Here is a 12,163-nt window from a genome sequence, read left to right as displayed (position 1 = left end):
ATAAAAATTGGAATCGAGATTATTCAATTTCTCGAAAAAGCAATTAGGTACGTAGTAGATATTTAAAACATACGATTAAAATTAAACATAGCTGTAATACAAATGTAGTGTCATATTTATCAGAATATCTAATTATATCTAGAGGTTATTTGTCTGTAATAAACGTCACAGCATTGCACGATTGCATCAATAGCTTATAAGTAGTTTCATATATTGCAGTAATTTATAAGTATTTATTAAAAGAAATACGAATAGAGTAGATACCAAGTAAATTTTAATAAAATACTGTAGCTACACAAACGGATTCATTTATGTATTTTTTTTTTATAAAGAGGTGATTATGTTTTCACCTAAAATAGGGACCTATCACCTACCACAGACACATCGCTACGCATTTAATTTGAACACGACAAAATGTTTCATGATCTCCGGACATAAGTGCGAAATTTGTGTGCGCAATTTTATTACAATTGCCCAACAATGTTGTAGGCCATACAGTTTAATAGTTGTCGTGCTAAGAGCAGTGCTCAAAACGTGAGGTCCATATCTGACAAGCTTTTCGTGTTAATAGCGAGGTGTAAATGTGTCAAACTTTACAGTAAGTACGTAGGTATGGGATAAAATCCTTAGATAGTTGTAAAACTTTACGATTGTTCAAATACGCAGTGGTACAATGTTGTTTGCAAACGTGTGTGGAGATGACATTGGATTTGAATGTTTTTACTTGCTTTTTATTTTTGTTAGAATGGTACAGAACGCGGATGGATGTAAAGTTTTAATTGCGAATGTATAGTTGAAGGAATACTGCTAAGAATTATATTAAGATAGATCCTTTTTTTGTCAATGCGAGTAAGTAAATTTTAATTCTTATAAAGTCTTTTAAGTCAACAGTCAATATTTTCAGTGAATTTTTAACGGCTTAAAATAACTTCAAATAAGAACACAGCAATTTGTCATTATTACAGCAAAAACTTGTAGTCCAAGCTAACTAACAATTCATTTATAAAGATTACTCCGTCTATTTGTATACAAGACAGGCCATAATTTCATTTTAACGGCGAATATTACAAACTCGAGTCTCGAGGCTCATTTCAATGTATTTGCATAATATAATTATTGCGTTAAAAACATCGCCCTGAAGGCAAGCGAAAAGTCGAGGGAAACGGTAATTATTTCAATTACCTCTGAGCTTTCTTTCAATTCATTCCGTGTCTTGTTCATTAACATATTAATTTAGTTTACTAAGTGGGGCGATCGTGAGACGCATCTCCTAACATTATTCGTATTGATTACGGCTGTTTCATTTGAAGTGGAGAGCTCTGCTTTATCTTAAGGGCTAGAGTTGTGTACGCCTCGATAGCTCGGTTACTTGGTTAATTCGATACATTGTTGTTGCTTTCACACACGTACCGTTGAAACATGCGATCTAAATGTTCTCAAACATTGAAATTCTTTCCGTCGACATTACCGTAAATAGCTCAAACAGAGCAGCTCTAATAATGAAGTCGCTCCAATTTGTACTTTTCGTTGGCAGCGCTTTGGTCGTATCGCTGATGCGTTCCTGGTTCCAGCACATTAGCCGGCAGCGCGGTGCTGTGTCGCCGCTCATTCCGCATAGCGGAATATAAACGTTCTACTCTCCGATGGCTCGTATAACATAAACAAGACGCTCTACTCCGCCCCGGTATTTATTGCTTGGCACGCCGCAGTCCACCATAAACGCGAGCACTAAACGCGCCGTTTCCCTAAATTATTTTAATGATATACGTAGTCGTTTTAGTGGATTGTAATTCGGTTGCTCCGCTGGAAATCGTTTCCCATTCTCAGTCGGACGCCAAATATCTCCTGTTTCCCGCATAACCGCAATTTGTCGCGGTCCACAGCGCCGCGTAAATTAGATTCGCGTTATAGCGATATCGTGTGAGTCAGGGGTCGGGTAGAGGAGACGTTTCGAGTCATTAGGCATGTAGGTGTCTGTCGCTTTCCATTTGCGGTGCACTTGCGAGTTGCGAGACAGCGGCGACTGCAAATTAGTTCCTTCATCACAAAGGGATATCTCAGAATCTCTCCGGCATCTTAATCGAAGTCGGCGCGCTCATTACATTCCCGTTCCTTTGTTCATGTCGTGAATTGATTTACCACCTATTGTCCTTTGACACCGGCGCGTCTCAGACTTTATTTGCGTTCGATACGCTAGCGCTCGCTCGAGTTTTATTGAAATGTTAATGTGAATCGAAGTTTTTTGCCGAGACTCGGCGGTTGTTTGGGAGAGATAAAGCGGCAGCTGGCGACCCCTGCTCGCTCGAGTGCGAGCATTGAGCGCGCACTCGGCAACCCTCCTCTGCCTCCCCTCGGCTCGTAACGTTCGCAGCGCCCATAAAGGATTTAATAGCGATATGGCGTGTCGAAATATTAATATGTTTGCGGCTTAACTGAACGTATAAACAGGGTATTGTCTTTTGTAGCGCGGCGGTGGGCGTAAGACGATCGCACATTTGTCATTCGTCTAACAATGAACCGTTTACGTTATTTATACTCTCCGCGTGGGTATGAGATAATCGATTATTTGCTTATCGTAAGATATTTTGACACGTGATTCCATCTGTGGGCTATTAACCCGAATTAAGAGATTCATGACTTGATGAAGTTTTCGCAATACTATAATATCTAATATAGTTTACAGTGTAAACTCTTTATAACGTTATCCTTTATAACGATAAACTCCCTATAACGTTGGAGTGAGCCCAAGTTGGTTGGTTTGCGTTAAAACTCACATATTGAAACACTCTTTATAGCGATACGCCATTCTCTATTACGAAGAAATGTGTTCATATTTTTAGACAGTAAATATTTATTATCGGTATTATTGTTTATGTTATGTTATCAGGTAACAAAAGACTTTGAAGCTCCGAAACATCCGAGGTCGGTCTAGCTTTTGTTATCCTTAATTGCCTTGTACACGTGCAGTATGACGCATTGTTTTCTCGGAAGTGATGGTTTCGACCAAGCATACTAGGTACCTATCGTATTATCAGTCGTAAACCTACTTTGAAACTGTTAACATGGCCAGTAAACGGAAAGCGATTAGTGTTGACGAAAAAGTTTGTGTGATACGTGCCATTGAAAAGGGAGAAAAGAAAAGTGACGTTGGAAGGCGTTTTGAACTAAGTCGATCCACTGTTGCTACCATTTGGAAAAACCAAAAAACATTTCTACAGGCGGCGCTGGAAGGAAACTTGTCTAAAAAATTAAGAAAGCCAAAATTCGAAGACTTAGATCAGGCAATGTTGTCGTGGTTTAACAATCAGCGCCAGAATAATGTACCCATCTCGGGGCCAATTATAAAAGCTAAGGCTGAAAAGTTTGCCAACCAACTTGGCATAATTGACTTTAAAGCATCTGAAGGTTGGCTCAGAAAATTTAAGCACCGTCATCAAATTACGTATGGTAAAATGAACGGAAAGGCGCGGGATGTCGATATGAATGTGACTAACAATTGATATTAAGTATACCTACCTATCATCCATATAATATGTTCTATATTACAAAACTTATATTGAATAAGCTGCTCGATAGGTTCTACAAACATTTAAGAAAATGAGAACACTGCATTTAGAACTGTTTTAAATATTGCAATATCAATAAAATCCGCCTCTAGCATCAATTGAGTAGATATTAGGTGGGGTACTGATACAATTACTTAAAGGTCAGATAAATCCACATTCGATATTTATAAGGGTCGCACAAATCAATTCTAAATTGCTCTATTACATAGTTGTTACTGAAACGTGAAAAGATAACTTCGGGCGATTCACATAAAATTTTGTTATTTCTTCGTGCGTTGACTATAGGGACTCGGGTACTTAGGAGTCGAGTTCATAATTTGCTACGCCATTAACCGTGTGCGTGAGTGAGACGGTAATATCGCTGTGCCAGTCGCATGTCGACCGTTGAATGTAAATGGCTTCATTTGATTATGTTCCACGCTGTAAATGCTTTGCATTTTCTGCAATCCTAGTACGTGTGACAGGCAACTGTTACGATATTCAAAGCTGCTTTTGACTGCCTTTAAAATTTTACTTACCTCTTCATGTAAAAAAAATGGTACGGTCTAACACTTATTACCTATAAAATTTGGTCGCATCATGGCAATTGGTATCTTTGAATCTTGCCATTGAAGTTTCACTTCCGACAAGTGTGCTCGGCACACGCTCTTTTTTCTAAAATCTTAATTAGTTATTACGTTACCAAATAAACATTTTTGTGTTTAATTTAATGACATGATTATCAATTGTTTATTGCTTTGTCTTTGTTTCTTTGTTTTTGTCATAATATTTTTTATTCGAAAATAAAGGAGTTTGATTGTTTATAGTTTATACCTTGTTTATACAATCTTAGAAAACAATCAATTTTAATTCTTTTATTTTCCATTTTTCAGGAGACTGCGGAAGTGTGCGTTGGTACATCAGTGGGGACAATTACAGAGCCAGACTGCCTGGGGCCATGCGAGCCTGGTACCTCGGTCACGCTGGAGGGCATCGTGTGGCACGAAACGGAAGGTGGTGAGTTGTTACTAGCGCACGAACGCACCGTAGCGCCTCTCATTACATCCAGCACGCTTATGCACGCCTAGTACTTATACCCGCTTGGCAATCCTTTACATCTCTGAATCACTTCGACTTTTGAGATGATGTTTACAAAAACTTTAGCCGAGGACAGAAAGGAGTAATTAAAATTTTATGTTGTATCACCAACAAACGTAATTAATAATATTAATTTGTTGGTTTTTTTATGGTATAGACTATAGTTGATCCTAGAATATTATCTTTATGAAACGAACTAATCTAGGGTTACTAGATAGTTAATAAACATAAGTAGGTACAAAGTTTTAGATATATAAATAAATTATTATTATTATCGATAAAATAAAACAAACATGTGAGCTACTAATTAGTTAATAGTTAGTTACCTTGAATATAAATAAATAATATTTCTCATCAAGCATCAAATTATGCAAATAACACCACGCTGTTTCTCATTACTGCAGTCTTTCTAGCTCGTTAATTAATGCTTAACGAAGGATCGCCAGAAATGATAGATTTTAAAGTATGTAGTTATAAAAACAAAAATGTTCGAATGCCACACGTGTAGTGTCATTATAAATAAGTGAGCACCTTTTGTAATTACAAAACACAGAGATGTAATAACTAGGTACTTGACCAGGTTTTTTTGCACATTATTTTTAATTGACTTGTTGTCAATGAAGAAACATTTAATAAGTTTAAACGGTAATTAAAATATACATTCTCGTAACTCGTAAGATGGGAAAAGGGAGGACTGGGATGACTGGCACAGGCGTGAGTCTTGACCCCATTGCATTCGACAGTCCCGTATATCATGTGTAATAAATATTAATTTACTCACACCTGGCTATTCACTATTATACGTAGCGTTTAAAGGGCACTTGAAGTTGGCCCCTGCGATAGCTGCGAAAATTATTAATTACTGCTTTCAATTAAAAAAACTCGCATGACTGAATAAAAAATAATCATCACTCTATCTGAGTACCTGTAAAAAGAATAAATGTGGCCATTACTTATAGCGACTTCAACTAAAAACAGTGGGTTGTTATTTAAATAAATTTAATCAATTCAATTAAAAGCAACATATGCCATCAACTTACAGCGCTTAACTCGCTATCTTTACATCTGACATGCAGCTACAATATTAATGTATTCATGACATACATAAAACAGAAGAGTCTATGAGAATACCCATATAATTACGCGACGCTCACGGGCGCTGGATAACATCGCTGAATTTTAATAAACCTGTTAAGCCATACACGGTTCTTACACCTTTATGTTATTCTAGTATGCGCATCGTTACTTTAACCAAATTTACCTAACGATGTTTGGATATGAAAGCATTTTTTAAAGAAATTTTGTTAAAATTTCAATACATTTTTCGCTTTAAAATTATTTTGAAATGAATACTGTCTTCTTTATGGTGACGGAGCTCGGAGGTAAAAAGTTTACGATGTTCGATGTTATTTTCGACATTCTCAGCCTATCCGTCTGGTCTGCATGCTGTGTGCATTTTCCGGTCATGAAATATCTCTTATTTTAATAAATAAATATAGATTCGTTTTACTAATACATTTATAATTTTTAAATATTTAAAATATGTGTTAGTACCTACCCGGGCTATTTTATTCAAGAATGCAGTAGAGTCTGCACTCTACACTATCAACAGAATTATAATGTTTCATATTTTTTAAGAGCGTTTTATATATTTGTACTAAAAACTTTTATCGCAATAAGGGACGCAGGTCGACGTTAAAGATATGATTTTTAAAGTAGGTAAGTTTAAAAAGCAACAAACATTTTTGTCTAGGAAAATTAAAGCGTGCTTTTAAACTGCATAAGACTCTTACAAGTAATCAGGTCAACACTTTTACGTCTTCGCTCTTTGTTGCTAGGCAAAGTTCTCGTAGCACGATATAACAGGGTTTTATACAACTTTTAAAGTCTTTTCATGTTTATTTACCTTTAAAGTGGTCTATAACATTTTTATTTTAACTATTACTACTTAAACTGAGTGGGTATATAATTGGAAAAGAAAGGGCTATAAAAATTATAGCATAAGTTCTGAGGTAGGATAAAATGTAGCTTGTCCTACTTTACGTTTTTAATAAGTACAGACTGTTGTTATGTTGAAATCAAGCAAACAATCAATACACAGTACACGCACGTATAGTCAGTACCATCAAAGTACAATAATAAGAGAATCTAATGGAACGTTATGTATCAATGGACGCTACATTATCTCGATTTAATTCTCGTCATAATATACGGCAATACATCACTTTACGGAGAGCAACAAAACGTGTCCAATTCGTCTAAGAACACTCCTCGGCATTTTCGTTCTTCACTTACAACAATACGGTTTACATTTGTGTGAACGGTTTATGAAAATTGTTTATTGTGTGGTGGCTATTAGGGCTGGATCGCAAACAATGCCTCTTTCAGCCGCGTATAATTATGAAAGCTACGATAAATCACCATCTGCTTGTGTTGCCACTTTCCAAATTTATCCGCTCGGTGGGAGGGAGGGGGCTCCTCAGTCTCGGCTCATTTTCATCGCCAAGGGAGTCTAGCGAATTACTTAAATTAAATTGTGTTTTCTGTTACTTACACCTTTAGCTTTTATGACTAATTTACAATTTTATGTTTAAATTGGCACTCGTGTAATTAATTAGACAACACAAACATTACATAGAGTGACATCTCTTGTTTGTAACATTATAATTTACTAGCGGTCCGCCCCGGCTTCGCACGTGGTACCTACATGTTTAAACTATCCTATCTCTCAAGTTGGATCGAACTGCACATGGTGTGCGAATTTTATTATAATCGGTTAAGTGGTTTAGGAGTCCATTGAGGACAAACATTGTGACACGAGATTTATATATATTATTAAGATATTACTTACCTTCAATAGCGTAAAGTTCGATATTTACCTACAAAACGTTTGCAAAATGCATTTTAATCACGTCTCAGGTACAAACACTTTTGACGGTGAATTTTATGGGCGCGAATAACGGTGTATTAAAATAGTATATTTATACAGATGGTGTCGGATGCGCTGCATTGAGCATCTGTTGGGGAACAAAGGCGATGCTAAAGCACTAAAGCTATTGAAATAGTCTTAGTGGGAGAGTTTATTACCCACTACACTATTCTTGTACACTCTTCCTTATTTCTAAAGCATAATATTTGCATGCGTAAATTTCTTGTTACTTTTTCCATGCGTCGTTAGAATAAGTATGCGTAATGCGTATAAAGCGTATGAATATTAATTTTTTTAGGTTCATAATAAGGAAATAGCGCATTTGATAAGTTATTACTGAATACCGAGTAATTTGTACGCCGTTAATGTGACAGGTTTAATGTTTAAAGCGCCAGTAATTAACCCGTTAACACGATTCCCGGGCTCTTCCGCCTGACTAAAGCAATCACTAACTCCGAATTAAGAGTAGAAATGTAGGTGAAATTACTTAACGAATAAGGCTGTAACTTTCAATGCATAAATTCTAATAAACCCAGCGCGCTGCACGTTTTGCACATTTATAGAGAGGATGTGAAACTATGAAACAAACATGCAGTTGTATCGAACGGCATTGCTTACGTGCTTATATGGGGAAGATGAGATGCCGGCGGAATACATTCGTGGGGTCTCCGCTAACGGCCGCTGTGTATTTATGTATCGGACCCTTTATAAAACGTGACCGAGCACGAGAGATTAAACGAATTATGTTATTATTAAACATAAATACGAATGAAATTAAATTAGAGCAAAAGTCTAAGTATAATTTTTATTATCTATGTAAATTTAAAATATGTTGGCTAGCATGCTTCTCTTACACATTAGCATATCGCGCGAAATGGTTTTGAAAAGGCATTATGTATTCAAAATTATGCTCCACTCGTAAAACTTCATTTAAACTTCACGTGGAAAGAAATTATACTTGAAAGAAAGAAAGAAAGAAAGAAAATACATTTATTTGTACCGATGCACATTAATACATAAAAAAGAAATAAAATAAAATTAACTTATAACTAGTTACAACGGCACAAAATGGATAATATCCACTCAGTGGTTTGAGAATCTAAGGACAAGACACTTAGATTCTCCACTGATTTTCAGTGGACACCACATTGACATCCTGACAGTGGCAGTGTACATATTATGACAAAAAAAAAAAAAAAAAATAATAAATAAAATAAAAGCAATAATATAATATATAGGAATATAATATAGTAGATAGGAAACATATATATATATATATATATATATATATATATATATATATATATATATATATATATTATAAAGAATTACATAACAGACAATAATACATTCTAAAAGAAGATACAATACGCGATACATCATATATGTAATTAATAAACAACAAATAGAATTATCACCAGAGCCGTACCGAGTCACGTGTTTAGAGCCCCGACCTCAGAACCTTTTTGCAAGCAGAGCAAATGGGACTTCAGTTTGTCCCATTTGCTCTGCTTGCAAAAAGGTTCTGAGGTCGGGGGGACTGTTGTTTGACTTCACTTCAACAGTTCATCATAAATAAATTTAATGCTGTGATGAAAATATTTGTAAATTGTATTATAACTTCAATATATTAACGTTGCTTTCATCTTAACGTCGAGTTACAAAAACGTTTTTATTGCTTTTCGTCTCCAGGATATTGCCTCAATATTGAGTGTGTATTCAACAAACAGCCTAAGTGACATATCACACTAGCGGATTGCGAGCGGTTTCAAAGCGGAGCGGGTGCGCAACGAATACGTTGCGGTTGCGCAGCGAATTCGTTGCGGACGCGTGGCAGATGCGCAACGTTTACGTCGCAGTCATGTACACTCATTAACAAAATGGAATCCGTGCTGGTTGTTACTTATAACTTGTGATAGTATAATAATTATGAGATCATTATTTTTTACGAGTTTCATAACATGTTAATGTTTAGGGTATTGTTTTATCTATTAAATCTTGGTCGAAATGCAATCAGATAACTTAATTGCTCATTAAGAAAGTTCATTAGTGAAATAAATGTTAAAGCTCCTTAACTAAAACAGGGCTATCTTATTATTAGATAAATAGCAGTGAATAGAAAATTTTATCAAGCAACCAGCAACTCACTATCACTTTGCTCATAATTAGGTTCACAAAATCTCTTTATAACATACGTTGCTATGGGAGAGATTATACTGGTCAGTCGTTACATACTTTTGGAATGTATGGTACATTCTAAAAGTCCTAGTAATTCAATTTTATAGCACCTTTTTTTAACAACTCCAGTTGTTATTACATCTTTAGTTAACTGTTAAGTAAGTGCATTTCCACAGTACGGTTAAAAAATTGAGTGCTACAGAAACGATGGAAATATTGAATGGAAGTTAGGCAAGGCGGAAGGGCTGGCTTTTGTGCGAGAGTATACAAAATGACGCGTCCGCAACGAATTCGCTGCGCAACCGCGGCGTGTTCGTTGCGCGCCCGCAACGTATTCGTTGCGCACCCGGTCCGCTTTGAAACCGCTCGCAATCCGCTAGTGTGATATGGCACTAAGGGCGGCATGTTTGAGCGGCATCTGGATTTCATCGAAAAATGCCGCGACAGGTTTACAGCCTCCTACTTTGAGTGCTAGCCGCAATGACGACGCATACCTATACACTAATTGGAACAAGAACGTTTAATACGATAATGACAACAATTATCCGACCTATAAATTGTTATCTTCGCATCTTATATTTTTACAGATTTCAATGTAAATTGTATGTATTATGTAAATATCGTCTTGAGAAAGGATTAAAGAAATAAAATGTTAATGAGCATAAAAGATATCGTTATCTGGGTAGTTAGTATAAACCCGTTAAGTTGTTCGAAGCTATGCTCGGGGCGGCTATTTTAATTAACTTTGTGGACGAGCTTTTAAGAGTGTAAAGTTTACTTTAGCGCTGAATGGATGTAAATGAAAATAATGAAATGGTCGGAACTTTGTTTGTTCGGTGTGGGAAATAATGGGCAGGTCTGATTAGAGCCGGAGCCGACGCCCACTTAAGTACAATGAGTCTTCCTAGCAGGATGTAAATACAATGTTTGTTAGAACAACGGACTTTCCTTGTTTATGTTATTTGTAAAGAACTCAAAATAACAGATATAAACACACTTTTCTCTTAATGTGTAAATTTGAAAGAAAAATAAAGAGGACGTTAATGGTTAACTTCAATATTTTCTTTTATTTCCAATAAATAAATCTATAATATGATGAAAGTATATAAACGACGATACCTCTTTAGTGTTATAAATCCTATAACACTAAAGAGGTACTGGAACAGAAAATGCAATCTTCATGGTCATTAGCCTCGATCGATGATTACGAGCAAGTAATTAACACCTTAATGAGCCTTCTACGCTCTCCTGATCTCTTAGTACTACAATTGTGTTTATGTTGGTCAACTATTTTTTTAATCTTTATTTATTTATTTATATGAAAAATATTTAATTTATTTTAAGGAAACTGAATTTGAAAAACTGTTATTTGTTTGGTTACGAATACTGCAATACAAATATAATTTACCCACGACACAAGCCAGTCGTGACAAGGGTGAAAATAGGATTGAACATATTATTACAGAACAAAAGAATAGGGCGGCCTTTAATTTAACTTTACTGTGAGCGACGGACTGTTTTAACTATTTATAAGGGATACCCTTGCTAACGTATTGGATTAAGGAAGTTTGGCAAGGATAATGTAATTCTAATAAGGGTATACAAAGATACGTGTTCATAATTCTAATATAGGTACCTTATTGCAGATTAAATATAATATTTAGATGGATAGATTTACTGTTTATTACAAGAATACAACAACATACAAGAAAAAGAATAGAGAAAATAAAGGTTCACAAGAAAAACGTATTGGTAAACAGAAATAAATGTGGACTGTGTTCTCAGAATAAGTGTTTATGTTGTATAACATTACAAATCCTATATTGACATCAAAACGACATAGAGTAAAAATGTCTATGATATCTACCTATAGGCATAGTGGTTCGGTTAACGACTAAAGCAATGCTGGTCCATTGGCCATCGCCGCAGTTCCGTATGCCTGCGAGCTCCCATTGAATCTCGCTGACAGTTTAATTCATCTATCATGATCATGTCCATTGATTTAGCTTATACAATAACTCGCTCATTTTATGCTAATGGCTTATAGAAATGCTTTATGTGTCCATTGTTCGTGGAACAATAAATGATGTTTGAGAATTATTGAGACGTTGCACGCGAACCGCTACTAAACGAATCCATCTCCGGTTTTGATGTTTCGGATTTATTTTTCCACGCAATGGTTGTTATTACTTTGATGTTGTGTTGTGATTAGATTTGTTGTAGACTTGTTATTTAATTTTGAAGTTCCTTTATTAAATAGTTAGTTGATTAGTTGATATTTGCCCCAGGTTCTTCAACAATTATCGTACGTTTTAATAATGTTGCATGATCTTTCAATTTAAGTAGTTTTTGATTGTGATTAGTCGTCACTAGTTAGTCACGTTTCAAATACGGAAATTATAATCTATTGAAA

At 35.6% G+C, this 12,163-nt stretch overlaps 1 protein-coding gene across 4 annotated transcripts in view; it reads left to right on the top strand.

Annotated features, from left to right (window-relative positions):
• LOC149481807 (uncharacterized) overlaps window positions 1-12,163 on the top strand; it is a 117,692-nt gene that overhangs the window by 97,056 nt on the left and 8,473 nt on the right. For all 4 annotated transcript variants that reach the window (XM_089704800.1, XM_089704799.1, XM_089704798.1 and 1 more), the window contains one exon: window positions 4,439-4,562. In XM_089704800.1, the coding sequence (XP_089560926.1) occupies window positions 4,439-4,562 (124 nt within the window). The remainder of the gene's footprint in view (window positions 1-4,438; window positions 4,563-12,163) is intronic.

The sequence above is a fragment of the Colias philodice genome, chromosome 16 (assembly GCF_061535455.1).
Source record: "Colias philodice isolate Cphi_HAF_F1 chromosome 16, ilColPhil1 Martin Lab GWU primary, whole genome shotgun sequence".
NCBI lineage: Eukaryota > Metazoa > Arthropoda > Insecta > Lepidoptera > Pieridae > Colias > Colias philodice.
Note: the sequence above shows the minus strand (reverse complement) of the source record. Positions and strands in the feature narration are given on the sequence as shown.